The sequence below is a fragment of the Sorex araneus genome, chromosome 7 (assembly GCF_027595985.1).
Source record: "Sorex araneus isolate mSorAra2 chromosome 7, mSorAra2.pri, whole genome shotgun sequence".
NCBI lineage: Eukaryota > Metazoa > Chordata > Mammalia > Eulipotyphla > Soricidae > Sorex > Sorex araneus.
This window is the reverse complement of record NC_073308.1, coordinates 42,601,822-42,620,415: the sequence shown is the minus strand read 5'-3', so window position 1 is coordinate 42,620,415 and position 18,594 is coordinate 42,601,822. Positions and strand designations below refer to the sequence as shown.

Below are 18,594 nucleotides of genomic sequence, written 5' to 3'. Positions count from 1 at the left end.
AGAAGAGCATGCAAGAGGCCACCAGTTAGCTCTCCAGTGCTGAGAGTGACCCGGGGTGTGGCCATGGGGACCCTGGAGCCCACAAGCCACCACCACCAATGGGGCATGATTCTGTGGTGTTCCAAATAATTGTAAAAGGAAGGGAGACATTTTAAAATCGAATTGGAATGGCACACATCCAAAAGAACTGTTGGAGAGGATGTGGGGAAAAGGGGACCCTTCTACACTGCTGGTGGGAATGCCGAATGGTCCAGCCCCTTTGGAAAACAATATGGACGCTTCTCAAAAAATTAGAAATTGAGCTTCCATTTGATCCAGCAATACCACTTCTGGGAATATATCCTGGAGAAGCAAAAAAGTATAGTCGAAATGACATCTGCACTTATATGTTTATCGCGGCACTGTTTACAATAGCCAGAATCTGGGAAAAAAAACAAGTGCCCGAGAACAGACAACTGGTTAAAGAAACTTTGGTACATCTATACAATGGAATACTATGCAGCTGTTAGAAAGGATGAAGTCATGAACTTTGCATATAAGTGGATCAACATGGAAAGTATCATGCTAAGTGAAATGAGCCAGAAAGAGAGGGACAGACATAGAAAGATAGCACTCATCTGTGGAATATAGAACAACAGAGTACAAGACTAATACCTAAGAATGGTAGTATATAATACTAGGAGGTTGGCTCCATAGCTTGGAAGCTGGCCTCACACACTGGGGGAAAGTCATCCCAGATAGAGAAGGGAACACCAAGTAATATGTGATTGGAGATCCTGCACAGAAAGGGAGATGCATGCTGAAAGTAGACTAGAGACTGAATGGGATGACCACTCAATACCCCTATTTCAAACCACAACACCCAAAAGGAAAGAGAGATATCAAATTGGAGTGCCCCGACACAGAGGTGGGGTGGGGTAGGGGGATGGGACTGGGGAGGTGGGAGGGATACCAGGTTCATTGGTGGTGGAGAATGGACACTGGTGGAGGGATGGGCTCTTAAACATTGCATGAGGGAAAAACAAGAACAAAAATGTGTGAATCTGTAACTGTACCCTCACTGTGACTCACTAATTAAAAAATAAATTTAAAAAATTAAAATCAAATTGAATTTTAAAATAGTAATAATAAGCCTATTGTAACACACCCTTTTTGTGTGTGTGTGTGTGTGTGTGTGTGTGTGTGTGTGTGTCACCCAGTGATGCTCAGGGGTTACTCCTGGCTCTGCACTCAGGAATTATCCCCTGGCGGTGCTTGGGGGACCACATGGGATGCCAGAGGATCAAACTCGGTTGGTTTTGAGCAAGGCAAACGCCATACCTGCTGTACTATCGCTCCTGTCCGATATAACACAGATTTTTATGTGGAAATAATTGTTCTGCAAAACAGAAAACAAACAAACCAAAAACAAGAGTTTTACATTAAAAAAAAAAAACAAAACTCCAGGGCCGGAGCAATAGCACAGTGGGTAGGGCGTTTGCCTTGCACACGGCCGACCTGGGTTCAATCCCTGGCATCCCATATAGTCCCCCAAGCACCGCCAGGAGTAATTCCTGAGTGTAAAGCCAGGAGTAACCCCTGAGCATCGCTGGGTGTGACCCAAAAAGCAAAAAAAAAAAAAAAAGAAAAAACCTCCTTAATTTCTGACTTCCAAAATTCCAAAATCACTGTGACCCCACAGGCCCTCTGGAAGTTTCCCGGGCAAGGGTGCGACCTGCCCAGTACGGCTCATCTCCCGGAGGGGACTGGGACGGTCAACCCGGCTGGGTGACAAACCCCCATAGGTCTCCTCTCAGGTAGGGCCTCAGTTTCCTCATTTGTTAACTAGAGGGCTGGACTCTTCCCGGTTCGCCAGCCAGTGGTGGTGAGACATGTTCCAGAGCCGCACGCGCCCCCCACTCCAAGGACACCGACATGTCCCCTCTCAGCCACCCCAGGCCTGGAAACACCGAGGCAGAGAGGGTCCCGAGACATATACGCAGGGGTCCCCCGAGTCACGGGGGCTGTGACGCAGGAAGGCCCCCAAAGGGCCGTATTTCGGGGGGGGGGGGGCGGTGTGCAGCGCTAGGTGTGCAGGAGGGCCAGGTCCCCCCAGCAAGTGCGCGTGTAGCACGCACGCACCCGGCGCGCCCCTGGCCCGCACGGACGGACGCGCGATGGCCCGGGAGAGCGCGGCCAGCCCGCTCCGCTCCGGCTCCTTCCATTGGCGACCGGCGGCCCGGGCTCCCCCTCCGCCGGCCTGCGCGCCCCCGTGCCGCAGTCCGCGTCCGCCCCGCGGGTCAGCCTGGCTCCGGCTCCCGCGCGCAGCGCTGAGCGAGCGGCGCACGGGAGCGAGCAGGGCAGGGCGCGCCCGCCGGCGGTGAGGCCCCTCGCTGCGGCAGGAGCTGCGGTGGCCGCGAGGTGCCAGCCCGTGCGGGGCGGCGGCAGCGGCGGCGGCAGGCCAGAGCGACAGCTCACCGGCTGCATGGCGCGGTTGCCGGCCAGCCGGGGCGCCCGGCCCTGGCTGCTGGCGCTGTCCATGCTGGGCTTTGGCCTGATCCTGCAAGCCGGTGCCAAGCGGCCCCCGAAGACGCCCCCCTGCCCGCCCAGCTGCTCCTGCACTAGAGACACCGCCTTCTGCGTGGACTCCAAGGCAGTGCCTCGGAACCTGCCCTCAGAGGTCATCTCTCTGTGAGTGCCCAGCCCAGTGCCCAGCCCTGGCGCGGGGAGGAGGGTGGAGAGCCGGAGGAGGGCTCGAGGGAGTGGGGGAGCAGAAACCCGCTCCCCTGTCTTTGGAGTGGGCTCCGGGAGGGCTGGAGGCTGAGCGCAGTCATGAGCCGGGAGGGTGCTGGGCAGCCTGCGAACCAGGCAGCCATGGCCGGGGAGAAGAGCCAAGAATGAATCATCACTCTTGGCCTCCCTCGGAGACCTACTGTGTGCAGGCGAGTGACAGGGCATGCACCTCACCTGTCACTCCAAAATCAGAGAGGCTGGGGAGGAAGGGGGAGGAGGGCAGCAGTGGGTGACCCCGTCCTGCCCTGCTCTGGCCAGCCACCCCGCACTGGGCAGCACCCCTCGGCGTGGGGGGACAGGCAGAGAGGCTGTGTGGTCTGCCCTCTCAACTCCCTCCCCAAACACCCAGCCCCCCCTCCCCGGGACTTTGGGGGGCTCCTGATGGTCTGGGCAGTGGGAACTTCTCTGGGCAGAGGGAAAGTTGAGCCTGGGGTACTTGGGAGGGAACGCGGAAGGCCAGGGCGTGGGGAGAGGGGGAGCACAGCTCCAGGTGGGGGGCCAGCGTGATGAAATGAAACAGGGCTGTTCCAGAGCGAGTGTGTAGTAGTCGCCCGGCTCCCGCACCGGCCCGTGCTCTGTCTGACCAGGGTGTCCCCTGCAGGACGCTGGTGAACGCCGCCTTCTCGGAGATCCAGGACGGAGCCTTTGCCCACCTGCCGCTGCTACAGTTCCTGTATGACAGAGTCTGGGGAGAAGCCCGCATGCGGGGGACCCTGCATTTGGGGGGAACCCGGCACGTGGGGGGGTGGCGGAGACCAGGAGGTGCTGGATGGACCAGTCATGCGGAGTGGGGCAGCCTAGAGAGGGGTCAAGGAATGGTGGCACAGGCGGGGGAGGGGACCTTGGGCACAGTTAGTGAACTTACTTCATGTGGACACCAAGGTCGTGGGGCGCAGTGAGTCCACGACATCGCGTCTGAGAGACCAATGACCCCAGGAATCAGGCTGTCTTGAAGAGCGAGGCAGCGGGAGGCTGGAGGGAGAGGAGATGGGGTCTGGGGCTCCCAAAGGAGCTGTTTGAGTTTAAAAGCCTGAGTCACAGCTGCACGTGAGGGGCCCACCTCCTCCCCCAAGAGGACCATCCTCCGGCCCCCGAACCCCACGCTGGGTCCTGGAGGGCCTGGAAGAGCTGGGGAGGCTGGGAGACAGGGAGTTGTGGGCTGCGAGGGGGACCTGCCCCCGACTCTGGTTACAACGCAGAACTCTGGGACCAGAGCAGGTGCCAGCCAGGTGTTGGGCTGGAGGTGGGGGGAGGAGAGCGAGGAGGCAGCCCAGGGCAAGGTGGAGGCCGGGGGAGAGGGGGGGCCTGGCCGCAGGTGCACACCCTTGCACACAGGAATTCTCCCTTTGTCTCTGCAGGTTGCTCAACTCCAACAAGTTTACGCTGATCGGAGACAACGCCTTCACCGGACTGTCCCACCTGCAGTACCTGTGTGTGGGAGTGGGGGGCAGGAGGGGCCCTCTGAGCAGGGCAAGCAGGGGGTGAAAGAGGTTTATGCCACCATCGGGGTGGGGTACTGGACTGATGTGGGGAAGAGTAGTAGCCTCGGGTACAACAGGGGGCGCTTTTTGCTTGCTTGCTCCAAGATTTGCTTCCTGAAAAAAGGAAGCCGTGGACCAAATCAGTTTGGAAATTTTGGCTTGAGCCGTCCTGCCTGGCAGTGCTCAGCACTGACCCAGTATGGCCAGACTCAGTGTGGAAGCCTGTCTCGGGGCCAAGGAAGGGCTGAATCTGTGGGGGGTGGGGAGTGGGGGGGGTGGGGAGCTGGGATCCTGAGTGGCTCCTTGCTTTCCCTCAGCTTCATCGAGAACAACGACATCTGGGCTCTGTCCAAGTTTACCTTCCGAGGACTGAAGTCTTTGACACACCTGTGAGTCAGTGACCCCCGGAGTCCCCACCTGTCCTGGAGGGACCTTTGTGCCCCCATCACTGTTTTCAGTGCCTGCCTCTCTCTGACAGCTCACTGGCCAATAATAACCTGCAGACCCTCCCAAGAGATGTTTTCCGGCCGCTGGACATCCTGTCCGACCTGTAAGGCCCAGCCTGGCCCCTGATGGTGTTCGGGGGGTGGGGGGAGGGCGGTGCATGTTTGGGAGGTTTGGGGAGCTTCAAAGAAGTCTAGGCCAAGTGACATAGAAATTGGGGTTCCTCGGGGAACCTGCAGGCCCCATTAAAATGCTCAGCAAAAGTGCTGGGCTTTGTGGTTTTTTTTTTTTTTTTTTTTTTGCTTTTTGCGTCAAACCCATCGATGAACAGGGGTTACTCCTGGCTTTGCACTCAGAAATCACCCCTGGCGGTGCTCGGGGACCATATGGGATGCTGGGAATCGAACTTGGATCGGCCACATGCAAGGCGAATGCCCTCCCTGCAGTGCCAGAAGCATATTCAGTAACTTAACACAAAATTCCTGGATGGGTGGCTATGACGAGACTGGGTTGAGCCGTTATTGCAGTTCTCAGACTGTGAAAGGCAATTTCCAGGGCCTGGAACCCCCACACCCCACCCACCCTGCTGGCAGGCCTGTGGCCAAGAGGTTGCATGTGCCCTCAGGGCACCTTCACTGATGGGCACAGAGAGGCTGCATGAGTGCCAGCAGCTGCCTCCAGGTCAGGCCTCCTCGACCTGAAGCCCAGTGGGCTGAGACGGGCAGAGGCGGTGGAGCAGCCCGTCCTGCTCCCCCCTACCCCACCCCCCACCAACACACACCACCCATGATCCAGGGACCTGCGGGGCAACTCGCTCAACTGCGACTGCAAGGTGAAGTGGCTGGTGGAGTGGCTGGCACACACCAACACCACGGTGGCCCCCATCTACTGCGCCAGCCCGCCCCGTTTCCAGGAGCACAAGGTGCAGGATCTGCCGCTGCGCGAGTTTGACTGCATCACCACGGGTAAGAGGTGACCCCCGACCTGCAGCCCCTTTCCTGGTGACCCCTCGGGCGACTGCCACCTCCCAGCAAGCTCTTCTTCTCTTCTCTCCATCTCCTTGCCCACGCAGATTTCGTGCTGTACCAGACGCTGCCCTTCCCGGCCGTGTCGGCTGAGCCCTTCCTCTACTCCAGCGACCTCTACCTGGCTCTGGCCCAGCCAGGCGCCAGCGCCTGCACCATCCTCAAGTGGGACTATGTGGAACGGCAGCTTCGAGACTATGATAGAATCCCAGGTAGCGAGCCGAGCCTGGCTGTGGGTCCGTTGCGAGGGGATGGGGGAAGCAGGCTCCATTCTTTCCCTCCACTGAGCTCCAGTTGGAGAGAGAGAGAGAGAGAGAGAGAGAGAGAGAGAGAGAGATGAGGTCAGTCAGTAGCCCATACCATCGTCGAGTCATTGGGGTGAGGCTGATACAGACACAGGTACCATCCATGTAACAGGAAGGTGCTGGGAAGGGGTTACGAATGTGCCCTTGTGAGAGCACAGGTGAGAGGCAACCAGGGAAGCCTGCCCGTTGGAGGGGAGGCCTACACAGAGTCTTGGAGGATGAAAGAGTGAGGAGACTCGGGTGATGCCCAGATTGCTGGCTTCAGAAACTGGTGGAGGGGCTGGAGCGATAGCACAGCAGGGAGGGCATTTGCCTTGCACGCGGCTGACCCGAGTTCGATTCCCAGCATCCCATATGGTCCCCTGAGCACCGCCAGGAGTAATTCCTGAGTGCATGAACCAGGAGTAACCCCTGTGCATCACCAGGTGTGACCCAAAAAGCAAAGGAAGGAAGGAAGGAAGGAAGGAAGGAAGGAAGGAAGGAAGGAAGGAAGGAAGGAAGGAAGGAAGGAAGGAAGGAAGGAAGGAAGGAAGAAAAAAGGAAGGAAAGAAAGAGAGAAAGAAAGAAAGAAAGAAAGGAAGGAAGGAAGGAAGGAAGGAAGGAAGGAAGGAAGGAAGGAAGGAAGGAAGGAAGGAAGAAAGAAAGAAAGAAAGACTGGTGGAGGAAGTGGGAGTGGCTCCACGCTCAGTTTGACGTCCATTGACACGGAGCTGAGCCTCCCTGGCCCAGGTGGATTTAGTTAGGAGAGTGTACAGCGGGGAGGGCGTTTGCCTTGCACGCAGCTGACCCAGGTACAATCCCCACCATCCCATACAGTCCCCTGAGCACTGCCAGGAGTGATTCCAGAGCAAGGATTCAGGAACACCGCCAGGTGTGGCCCTAAAATAAACAAGGCTTAGTTAGGAGGAACTAAGCAGGGGGCACAGCATGAGCAAGGCAGGTGGACAAGCAAGCGACAGGGGCCAGGGAGTGGCTCAACGGGCTGGAGCCCACGCCTGGCAGGCACAGGGCCCAGGGGCGATTCCTGGAGCCCCGTGGCCACCACTGCAGGGCTGGGTACCGCACTGGTGGTCCTCGGCACTGCTAGAGAGGCACACCCTCCCCCCAAAAAAAAATAGACATGCAAGTGTAGGGTAACGACGTGAGCCTTCCCCGACTCTGATGCCAGCATGGGTTCAAGCGAGGAAACTGGTAGCTGACAGGCAGCAGCAGCAGCGTGGGGGGGCGGGGGAGGGGCAAGGCCCGTGGGCAGGCCGTGGGCTCCGAGGGCGCCCAGGCGGGGTCGTGCAGCGGGGGCCTGAGGGGCCTGCTTAGGAGGGAGACATCGGAGGGCACAGCAAGTTAGGACCATCCTAGAGCTATGAACGAACGCCAAGTCGTTGTATCGGAGAAGCAACGCAAAACAGACAAACAGGAAACTTTGCCCCAAGAAGATTCTAGGTCCAGATGGTCTGCCTGGTGCGTTCTAGCAAACTCGTAAGGAAGCACCAGCCCCAGGCGCGCACAGATTACGCCGGAGAGCCAGGGTGGGGGGTTGGCAGCACTTGAAGATTATGTGGCTCGAGTGTGGGTAGTGGGGTGGGGTGGGGGGGTGCAGGGGGCAGGGGGGCTAGAGAGAAACATAATTTGAGACCCAGGACCCAGGAGGAGAGGAGCAGTTGCTAGTTCTGACCTATGAACTCAAGTCTTGGCCAGGGGAGTGGGGGGTGGGCACACAGAAGGATAGTCGGGGCTATGGCTCAGGGTGGGGGGTCCCCAGTGTCTAGGCAGGGCAGGCGCAGCCCATCTGAGGATGTGGGGGAGTGGGGAGCAGGGTGCCGCCGAGCTGGCAGGGAGGTGAGAGGCCATGACCGGCTGGGGACACCGGGACGGGTCAGGAATGTGGTCCCAAGCACGCATGTGCCACATTGCCCAACATGAAAGTCCTGGTCACAGTGGGGGCCCTGGGGAGACTGTTTTCCACAGAACTGTCCGCCTCGCCCGGCCATCCAGCTGTGCCAAGCCCAAACACCCCTCCTTCCCCTGCTGGTCACTTGTTGGCGGGGTAGCTCTGCCCGGGCCATCTGGAGCTGGGGTTTCTTTTTGTGTCCAAAAGCATAATAATAGGGTCCTTTGCAGAGGGAGGAGCAGAGCAAAGCCTTCACACTTAGCCTAGCGACAGCCACAAATTCAGTGGCATACAAGCTACCCCCGCCCCCAGTGGAGATGCAGGAACACCTATTTCGTGCTCAGTGTCGCTTCTATTTGGAGCCCTCGGGCATGGGGCGGGGCGGGGGCAGGGGTGAGGGAGGGTGAAGCTGTTGATCTTAGCTGTGAGACCAACGGAAAGCACCCGCGCCTGTAGGGCGGGGTGGGGGGAATGCAGCAGGAGTGGGGTGCTGGGGCTTAGTCCAGAGCTGGAGGGGACTGGGCCCCTCTACTGACCTGCTTGCCCCGTCTCCTGCCGGCAGCCCCCTCCGCCGTGCACTGCAAGCCCATGGTGGTGGACAGCCAGCTGTACGTGGTTGCCGCGCAGCTGTTCGGCGGCTCTTACATCTACCACTGGGACCCCAACACCACGCGCTTCACCAAACTGCAGGACATCGACCCTGAGCGCGTGCGCAAGCCCAACGACCTGGAGGCCTTCCGCATCGATGGCGACTGGTACTTCGCGGTGGCCGACAGCTCCAAGGCGGGCGCCACCAGCCTGTATCGCTGGCACCAGAACGGCTTCTACTCGCACCAGGCGCTGCACGCCTGGCACCGCGACACCGACCTGGAGTTCGTGGACGGCGAGGGCAAGCCGAGGCTGATCGTGTCGAGCAGCTCCCAGGCGCCCATCATCTACCAGTGGAGCCGCTCGCAGAAGCAGTTCGTGGCCCAGGGCGAGGTGACCCAGGTGCCCGACGCCCAGGCCGTGAAGCACTTCCGAGCCGGGCGCGACAGCTACCTGTGCCTCAGCCGCTACATCGGCGACTCCAAGGTCCTGCGCTGGGAGGGCGCCCGCTTCTCCGAGGTGCAGGCGCTGCCCTCCCGGGGCTCGCTCGCCCTGCAGCCCTTCCTGGTGGGCGGCCGGCGCTACCTGGCGCTGGGCAGCGACTTCTCCTTCACCCAGATCTACCAGTGGGATGACGGGCGAGAGAAGTTCGTGCGGTTCCAGGAGCTGGCGGTGCAGGCCCCCCGGGATTTCTGCTACATGCCCGCGGGCGACGCACAGCTGCTCCTGGCCCCCAGCTTCAAGGGACAGACGCTCGTGTACCGGCACGTGGTGGTGGACCTCAGTGCCTAGGGGCGCCGAGGCTGGGGTTCTTGGAATGGCCGCGGGAGCCGCGTACGTGTGCCCACGTGAAAGACACATGTCACCAGTCTGGCGCCGTGCCCTCACCAACACCTCCCCCCACCCCCCGTTAGCTGGGCACACACCAGAGAGCAACCCAGGGAGCCACGTCTCAGCTGTACCCGCATGAAGACCCAGCGCCTGCTGCCCCGCCGTCAGACCACATGTCCAGTTCCGGACGAGGCCGGGCAGGGGCTGGCGTGCCCTGCCATTTCCTGTCGGTGCTCCGGGGGTCTGTAGATGCCCACGTGCCACTCCACGCTCGCAGCCGCGCCCCGGGCCCTGCCCAGGGCACTCCCCAGGCCCCACTCTCTGCATGACCCCGACCTGGCAGGCACCTGTCTCCATCCACACCCCTTCCAGGTTGCACACTCTCAGCGGAGGCAGCTTCAGGGGCACCTTCATCACCTTGCCTCTCCCAAGAGGGTACGCGGGACCTGTTCTTCCTCCCCTCACACATGGTGTTCCCACCCGACGGCCGACAGGGATGAGGATGTCGTGAGTGTCATGCCAGCCGCTGGGTACCAGCTTGGCCTCCTGGGGGCAAAGCCCGTCTGCTGGAAGCAACGACAAGTGTGGCCAGTCGCCTGCGCTCCTCTCTTTCCCCAAGTCTCCCTCTGAGCCCGCGTGCAGCTCAGAGGAAAGCCTCTCTCCTTTCTCTCGCCTGCGGGGGCCCCATGCCCAGACTGGGGAGCCCGGCCTCTGCTGGAGACCCTGAGCTGCGCAGAGCTGGGCTGGCCAGGAGCCCTGCCCGCTGCAAAGGCATCGGGAGGGGTGGGGCTGGGGTGCAGCTGAGCTGGAGAGTATCCTGGGCGCCCCCCTGGCATCCTCCTCTCCTTGGCGGCACACCGAGGCGGAGCCCAGCCTTGCAGGAGCTGATTGGCAGAGGGGTGCGGGCGGGCGATGGGGAGCTGGAGCGAGCCTCTGCTGCCCCCTGGTGTGCAGAACTGGCAGCTCAGGTGGGCGGGTGAGTTGCGGGGAGCTGGGCCTCCTGGGTGCAGGATGCCAGGGCGCTTGTGGGCGATGCTATGATTCCCTTGCTTCAAATAAAAAGTTCCCACCCGTGGCAGGCTCTCGGTGTCCTTTGCAGACTGGCAGTGACACAGTTTTAGTCCCTGCTGCTCCCAGGCTCTCTTCTGCCAGCCCCCACTCTCCCTTGGAGCGGAGAGGCAGAGGAGGTGGTCGTCCTCCATCTGGGGCTGGGTGGGGGGTCATGGTGGCCTGGGAGCGGGGGGTGGAGGGGCTGCTGGGGAACGTGGGTAGGTAGCAGCCCTTGCTGGGGAAGACTCATGGTCTCCCCCCACCTTCAAGGCAGACCCACACCCTCCCAAGGGTCAGACGTCTAGGCCCTGACCCATTCCCCCACGTCTCTGCTTCTTCTGGAAAGCGAACGTGATTCCTGGCTAGAGCAGAGGTGAGCCCATGTCTTCTACTCTGCCATGTTGTAGAGGTGAGTCCTGAGTTCTGAGGCCAGCCCCGTGCCCACAGTCCACTCCACACGCCACACTGGGGGTGTGGAGGCCACCCTCTTTTCTTTTTATTTTATTTATTTATTTTTACTTTGGGGGTCACACCCGGCAATGCTCAGGGGTTATCCCTGGCTCTGCACTCAGGAATCACTCCTCGAGGTGCACAGGGGGGACCAAATGGGATGCTGGAGACCGAACCCGTGTTGGTCGAACGTGGGTCAGCTGCATGCAAGGCAAACGCCCTACCCACTGTGCTATCACTCCGGCCCCAAGAGGGCCACTCTTTTTTTTTTTTCTTTTTGGGTCACACCCGGTGATGCACAGGGGTCACTCCTGGCTCATGCACTCAGGAATCACCCCTGGCGGTGCTCAGGGGACCATATGGGACGCTGGGATTCGAACCCGGGTCGGCCGCGTGCAAGGCACACGCCCTACCCGCTGTGCTATCGCTCCAGCCCCTCAAGAGGGCCACTCTTGAGCAGGGTCTGTGTAGGGAGAAGAAGGCTGACCTCTGAGCGGCAGCAGTGTGCGGATTAATCCGGGTTCCTTACCCCTCTGTAGTCGCTGAGCTCCTGGACCTTGCCTCTGACCTGTGGCCTCTGACCTCAGTGGCCCAACCCCACCCCCTAGCCCCCATGACCACTCCTCACCAGGGGAGGCTCAGGTGAGCGGGTTCCTGCCTCCTCAGACTGGCATCCCGTGCTATGGCCTTCGCAGCTCCCCCCAGAGGTCCCCAGCCTCACTGTCCGGGGGATCGGGCCCTCATACTGTGCCAGGACAGGTTGCCAGGGATCAGCCTCCCAGGCAAGCTGGCACTCACTGGCCCAGAAGAAAGATAAACATCCCTGGCTGCTGCTGCCCCGGGGTCCAGAGTCCCCCTGAAAGCCCAGTACCCTGGAGGACCGGGCTGCTGTGTGGCTGCCCCAGGGTCACCTCTCTGTCAGAGTGCTGCTTAGCAACCCGTGTAACTAGGTGACTGTGTCAACAGCTCAGGACCAAAGACCGTGAGAGGCAGAGTTCACACGCTCTGCTCTGCCAAAACCTGGGAGAAGGGGGCTGCGGGGGGGAGGGGGGGACAGTGACACTCAGCCGCAAGCCGCAGGCCCTCCACACAGAGCCCTGCTCCCAGCAACTGACCTCTGAACCTTGTCCCTTAGATTTCCTGAGACACCTCCAGGAGAGATGGGCACTCACCTCAGCCAAGGCGGATGGGAAGAGGCCCATCAGGTGAGGGTCAGGTGGGGGTGTGGACACGGGCTCAGTGCAGCTGGGCCAGCAGAGCAGCCGGCTCCACCATCCCTCCTCTTCCTCCCCTCTCTTCTGCAAAGCCCCCCCCCCTCCCAGACAGAGCTTCTCTCCTTTGAGTCAGCCACATCCTTTAGCCCCAAGGGAACAAGGATAGTCTCTCCTCAATTACAGCGTCTGAGTCCCAATTGGGGGTGGTTGGTGAATGGGACCTGCCGGAGGGGATCCCAGCTCCAGGCATTTCTGGTTCCAGAAATGGGGGGAGGGGGAAGTGAGGCCCTGGCAGGAGGGGTGAGGGGGCTCTTGGAGAGAACTAGGAGGCATCAGGGCCTGAGGGAGTTTCTCCCGAGGGCTGGTTTCACTGCTGGCTCTCACACCCAGCAATACCAATAAAACGGATGATAATAATTAAGACTATATAATCACCGTGTGTTTATTTATCCCCCAGAAGCCTCCTTTCCCTGGCCCCCATCATTACCTTTCCGGCCTTCAGCTAGATGGTGGGTGTAAACGACAGCTCACTCTAATAAAAAGTAATAGCTGCCCGGTTTCTCCCTCCCACAGCCCTGGACCCGGAGATGGGAGCTGCTGGGCCCGTTTGCAGAGGGCGGCGGTGGATACACAAAGCACCCCCCGCAGGACTGGCACAGACGCCTCCCTCCCCACGTCCACTGGCGCTTCTCCTTCCCTGCTGGCCCCGTCCCTGTGCCACCCTCAGAAGACGATGGTGCCAAGCATGTGCCCATCGTCGTCGTCCAGCTACTGTCCACACCAGGTGTCCCTGGATGGTAGCTCTCATCACGGAGCGTCCTTCCTGTGTGGGCAGAGGATCTGGGGCAGCTGGGGCAGGAGCCCACACAGTGTCCTGGGGCTCTCAGGCCTGGGTAGCACGGGCCGGGGATACTTGTGCCCTTGTCTGCCAGGACAAGGTGGGATTCACAGCTCTGCCCCAAATCTCTCAGACCCCCATGGTCATATTGCCAGATGTGTGGGTTCAGGAAAGAACACTTAACCTTTCCCAGGGGGAAGCACCGGCCCCTCTTCCTCTGTGCTCGTCAGCATTTCCAGGTCCTTCCTGGTAGACCCACTGGTAGAAGGCCAAATTGGGAGTCTTAGAAGAATTGGGAGACTAAACCTTCCAATTTTTTGCCTGTGCCTGGTTAAGGGGGAACCCTCCCCGTCTCCTGCCCTTCCCTGTTTCACAGAGTCAGAGGTAGCATTCATGGCCCGAGGTAGATTCATGGTCTTCTACTGGTTTCCCCCTTCTATCTCCCCTTTCAGATTTATTTTGGATTGGGGCTACCAGGCACGCCCCGCTCCGTGCCCCGGACTGCGTGGCCCCTTTAAGAAGCAAGGCAGGGGCGTGTCTGAAGTCGCCTCGCCCCCAGACAGGGCCGCACTGCGCCTGCGCGCTGCGCCCGCGCCTCGGGGTTGGGCAAAACCCAGTTCCGTGCAACTTTCAAGTAAGTTGCAAACTCCGCCCCGAGCCCGCTGCCCGCCGCCCGGCTCGCTGGCACTTGGGGGTCGTCCCCCTCGTCTCCCAGCTCTCGCGAAGGCCGTGCACGACCCTCCGCTCTGCCCGGGACCCTCCGCGGCCGGAAGAGCCAGTGGGCGCGGGGCGGTAACTGCCCGCGCGCGCGGGGCCCGGCCGCTGGCCTCCCGGCCGGCGCGCAGACCCTGCGAGCCCCCTGCTGCGGCCGCCCCGCGTCTGTGGCAGCCCCCTCGGGTGGGCCGGCCCCGTCTCCAGGCGCGGTGGGCTCCGCCACCTCCGAGGCTGCAGGATGGTGTCCTGGATGATCTGCCGCCTGGTGGTGTGAGTATGGTCCGCGGCAGCCCGCCCCGGGGTGGGCGCTGGGAACATTTGGTGGCAAGGGCGGCGGGGTGGAGGTGGGGGACTTTGTGAACCGTCCCCTCCATTCCCAACACTGGCTGCAAGCGTTAACGGACCATGGGGCCGGACACTCAGCGTGGACCACCCGTGTCCCAGGCGCCCCCACCTCCTCCCCGGCCCGGAGGTCTCCGCACTCCCACTCCACGCTCGCGGGGTGGCGCCCAGGCCCGTCCAGTCCTGACAACACAATGTGTGTGCCCCTTGTGGGCGGTGCACAGGTGCCTCTTCTCCAGCGCCAGTCACATGACTCACCGCCCTGGCCTTGGTTTCCCCACTGTGTCCTGCTCCTCACCTTTCAGCTTGCCAGCCCCTGGCTTGAACATCCCTGTCTGCTGCCTGGCAGTGCCAGGCCTGGCGGCCCGGGGCCCAGATTACATCTCTGTGGGAGGGGACAGCTTGATGCTCTCCCCAGCTGGGAAACTTGCCTCCCACCACCTCACCGAGGACAGGCCCTGTGTGCTCTCCCTTGCTCTCTCCCCCTCATGCACCCATAGGCCACGGGGTGCAGGCCTGGGCATGCTTGGGGTGTTTGTAAACAGCAGGGTGGGGAGGCGGCCTCCAGGGCTCTGACTCAGGCGCAGGTTGTGCAAGCCAGGCTGGAAGGACAGGGCGGGCACCCATGCCCCTGCGCCCCCCTGACTCTTTCCCCTCCCTTCCCTGGCTGTTCCTCCAGGCTGGTGTTTGGGATGCTCTACCCAGCGTATGCTTCCTACAAGGCGGTGAAGACCAAGAACATCCGGGAGTATGTGAGTGTGCGGGGAGTGGGGTGTTGGGGGCCCATCCAGGTGGGATGCCAGCCCTGGGGAGTATGGGAGGACTGGCCTGGGCTGTCACTCACACACACACACACACACACACACACACACACACACACACCCTGGGGAGTATGGTAGGACTGGCCTGGGCTGTCACCCCCCCCACACACACAGCCACTCACACACACACACACACACACACACACACACACACACACACACACACACCCTGGGGAGTCACTCACACACACACACACACACACACACACACACACACACACACACACACACCCTGGGGAGTATGGTAGGACTGGCCTGGGCTGTCACCCCCCCCACACACACAGCCACACACACACAGGCACACACACACACAGGCACACACACACAGGCACACACACACACACAGCCACACACCCTGCCTCCTCCAGGGCGGGTGGCATATTCTGAGTAGAGCGGGTGTGGACGCAGGGCAGGCCGCCCGGGTGCCTGTGCGGGAACTGGTGGGTGAGCATGCTGGGGTGGCTGCCGGAATGAGTGGCAGCTCCAGTGCCAGCTGGGTGCTGGGAGAATGCAGCGAGACGGGCTCTGTGGAATCTGCTCGGGGTCAGCCTGGGTCAGGGGAGTTGGCCGTGCAGGTGGGGGGGTGAGGGGGCAGGCGGGCACAGGGGCCGGCCCCTGACCTGTGGGCACCCCCTCCCCCAGGTCCGCTGGATGATGTACTGGATTGTCTTTGCGCTCTTCATGGCAGTGGAGACCTTCACCGACGTCTTCATTTCCTGGTCTGTGCCCGGCACACGGGGTGGGGGGGGTGTTGCAGGCGGGCGGCCACTTGCCCAGCTGCCTGGTTGACCCCCGACCTCCTGCCTGCCCCCGACAGGTTCCCCTTCTACTATGAGGTCAAGATGGCCTTCGTGCTCTGGCTGCTCTCGCCCTACACCAAGGGGGCTAGCCTGCTGTACCGCAAGTTTGTCCACCCATCCTTGTCCCGCCACGAGAAGGTGCCCGCCACAGAGGGGACACGGGGGGGGGGGGCGTGGGGAGCCAGGCCAGCTCCGGGGGTGGGGAGTGAGGCGGGGGTGGGGGAGCCCTGTCTTGGGGTGGGGGCCCCGGGCGACTCGGCCACCCGCCCTGAGCGCCCCTGCTCGGTTGCCCACAGGAGATCGACACCTACATCGTGCAGGCCAAGGAGCGCAGCTACGAGACAGTGCTCACCTTCGGGAAGCGGGGCCTCAACATCGCCGCTTCCGCCGCCGTGCAGGCCGCCACCAAGGTGCCCAGGACCCCGGGCCTCTAGCAGCCCCAGTGCGTCCGGGGGGAGTCCCGTCCCTTATACCGGGGTGCCGAGAGAGAGCGGCTGTCCTTGCCAGGGAATGGGGACAGGAGGTCGCAGGAGCCTGCAGTGGCACCAGCGTTGCTCCCTTCTTGCAGAGTCAGGGCGCGCTGGCCGGAAGGCTGCGGAGCTTCTCCATGCAGGACCTGCGCTCCATCCCCGACGACGGCCCTGCCCCCACCTACCACGACCCCCTCTACCTGGAGGACCAGGTGCCCCGCCGCCGGCCTCCCATCGGTAAGCGGGCAGAGGGTGCCCTCCCGCCGGGCGGAGCCTGCGCCTTCAGACCCAGTGAACACCCGTCCTGGTCTCCGTACACAGGGTACCGGGCCGGGGGCTTGCACGACAGTGACACCGAGGAGGACTGCTGGTCGGACACCGAGTCAGTGCCCCCGCAGGCCGCCCGGCCCCGGGAAAAGCCTCTGGGCCGCAGCCAGAGCCTGCGGCTGATCAAGAGGAAGCCGCTGACAAGGGAGGTCAGTGCGGAGGGGAGGCCACGGGAGGGGGCCCGCCCGGTCCCTTGGCACCCACAGCTCACGGTGCGCCCACTTTCTCTCCCCTAGGGCACCTCGCGATCCCTCAAGGTCCGGACACGGAAAAAGCTAGTACCCTCAGACATGGACAGCTAGTGCCAGAGAGGCCCGGCTCCGCCTTACCTCAGGGCCTGTGGGGCGCCAGAGCTGATTGGGGGCTCTGCCCAGGTCTGCACCAGCCCCCCCCCACCCTCCTGGTGGCCAAGGACCAGGGACAGAGGCGCTGCCCTGTCCACTCAGGGCTGCCCTGCCATGAACCAAAGCAGCTGGACCCAGAATTCTATTTATTGTTGCCTTTCCCTTCCCTGTGCCTTCCGAGGTTTGGGACCAGAGGTCTCCCCCGTCCCCCACCCCCAGCCTTAACAAATGAAACCAAAAGCCCTCGGGTCACACCGGTTCCTTCCTGTCCTTCAAAGTACTTGACCGCCTTCCCCGGGGCGCTCTGTGTGTCTGGATGTTATGTTTCCTGTTGGCGAGTGAGGTCAGGTTTGTGTAAGTTTTGATAAATAAAATACACAAAAGTTTCCGATTGCTCCCGTTTCTCTCCTCACCGCACACAGCCTGCCCCAGGCCAGCGCCCCCTGCCAGAGGAAGCCCTTTTTGTGGGAGAGAGAGAGAGAGAGAGAGCCGTCCGCGGGTGGTGGGAACACAGCAAGGACTGTCGTGATAAGCTCTTGGGGGCCTCTGAGAACGCAGAATGCCTTCCAAGTGGGGGTTCCCTAGTACACGGGGTGACCCCAATGCAACCCTCCTCAACCCACATGGTCCCCTGAGCCCCACCAGGAGGGATCAGAGACCGGAAGAAGCCCTGAGAACCACTGGGTGTGATTCTCCCTCCCCCCCTAAAAAAGCAAAAACACAAAGCCAAGGCTAAGAGGACGTGGCTGGGGCTGTGTGCAGATGAGCTCACCTTCTTCCCACCAGGGCCTGGGTGCTCCCTAGGAAGAAGGGCCCCAGGGAGGTGCCCTAAACACCTGCATGACAGAGGAGTGGCCACTAGAGGGCAGCAGCTGCCAGCGTGTGGGCTGCCCCCAACTTCCAGGTCAGGGCAGGCGGGGCTGGGAGGCTGGCCAGAGCGTCACCCTGCAGGGGCCTGGCTGACGCTTCCCAGCTCTGGCCCTGCCTCCGTGGCCCATCCTTGTCCTCGGTCCTCAGTCTCGACGCTGGGACCCAGCCCACGCCTGCCTGACTCTGCTCCCTGGAGCAGCCGGCTCTATCCGGTCTGGGTGCTGAGTGTCCAGCGCTGTTCCCTGCCGTGACCCCGGGCCTGCTCGTCTCTCCTGGGGGATGGGAGGGCGGGGAGAATGCTGGTAGCCCGGAGTGCCCTGAGGACACTGGGTCAGCTCCTGGTGGGGGATTATCCAGGCTTTGTTGGAGGAGGGGTGGGGGGTAGCTCCTGGGGCTTCCCCTGCCAGCCCTGGCAGCCGTGGCTGCATTCTCCAGCATCAAAACCATCCCGACCGGGCATCAGGCACGGAGACGGGTGACTCCCAGCTCCAGGACACGGGAGATGCTGCTCTCAGCCCCTGACAGATACTTAATTTTCTCTTTTAGGAGGCCACATCCTGCCATGCTCAGGGCTTACTCCCGGCTCTGTGCTCAGGAATCACTCCTGGTAGGGCTCAGGGGACCATCTGGGACACCAGGGGTTGAACTCAGGTTGCTGCACCCTGACCTGACATGCACCCTACCTGCCGTACCACCCCTCTGGCCCCAACAAAGACCTATTTGATCCTCGCCGTATTCTCAGAAACAGGCCTTGAGAGGACAAGTCCTTTGCTTGCCCAAAGTCGCATGGCTAATAAGTGGCAGACTTGGGCTTTGAGCCAGCCACAACCACTCGGCAGGGCCGGAGAAGGAACGGGCCTGGGCTGGAGGCTGGCAGTGGACCTAACCTTGACTGGATACTTCTTGGAGGGCGTTTCCTCAGATCCTCCCCAGGAGTCTGTCAGGTAGGGGGGCGCCGTCCCCTTTTACAAATGGAAAAACACAGAGAGGAAAAGTAACTTCCTGTCTGCTGTCTTATCT

The 18,594-nt window shown here is 61.5% G+C and overlaps 2 protein-coding genes across 2 annotated transcripts; both read left to right on the top strand.

Moving 5' to 3' along the window:
- The first annotated feature begins 2,098 nt into the window (after positions 1-2,098).
- LGI3 (leucine rich repeat LGI family member 3) lies at positions 2,099-10,409 on the top strand. The gene is made up of 8 exons (XM_055144800.1): positions 2,099-2,670; positions 3,374-3,445; positions 4,131-4,202; positions 4,571-4,642; positions 4,732-4,803; positions 5,493-5,662; positions 5,770-5,934; positions 8,478-10,409. Exons 1-8 carry the CDS (start codon positions 2,465-2,467, stop codon positions 9,293-9,295), a joined length of 1,647 nt encoding a protein of 548 aa, XP_055000775.1. The 5' UTR covers positions 2,099-2,464; the 3' UTR covers positions 9,296-10,409.
- A 3,133-nt stretch (positions 10,410-13,542) lies between these two features.
- On the top strand, positions 13,543-16,795 carry REEP4 (receptor accessory protein 4). The gene is made up of 8 exons (XM_055144591.1): positions 13,543-13,870; positions 14,622-14,694; positions 15,406-15,482; positions 15,581-15,701; positions 15,860-15,973; positions 16,132-16,270; positions 16,355-16,509; positions 16,597-16,795. The coding sequence occupies exons 1-8, from the start codon at positions 13,839-13,841 to the stop codon at positions 16,660-16,662; spliced, it is 777 nt and encodes a 258-aa protein (XP_055000566.1). The 5' UTR covers positions 13,543-13,838; the 3' UTR covers positions 16,663-16,795.
- The last annotated feature ends 1,799 nt before the right edge of the window (positions 16,796-18,594 follow it).

Bases quoted from the DNA above. Each gene is read 5' to 3' on its own strand.
- LGI3 (XM_055144800.1), top strand. From the start codon at position 2,465: ATGGCGCGGTTGCCGGCCAGCCGGGGCGCCCGGCCCTGGCTGCTGGCG. The intron at 2,671-3,373 runs GTGAGTGCCCAG...TGTCCCCTGCAG, and splicing joins CCCTCAGAGGTCATCTCTCT to GACGCTGGTGAACGCCGCCT. The intron at 4,643-4,731 runs GTGAGTCAGTGA...TCTCTCTGACAG, and splicing joins CTGAAGTCTTTGACACACCT to CTCACTGGCCAATAATAACC.
- REEP4 (XM_055144591.1), top strand. From the start codon at position 13,839: ATGGTGTCCTGGATGATCTGCCGCCTGGTGGT. The intron at 13,871-14,621 runs GTGAGTATGGTC...CTGTTCCTCCAG, and splicing joins ATGATCTGCCGCCTGGTGGT to GCTGGTGTTTGGGATGCTCT. The intron at 15,483-15,580 runs GTCTGTGCCCGG...TGCCCCCGACAG, and splicing joins ACCGACGTCTTCATTTCCTG to GTTCCCCTTCTACTATGAGG.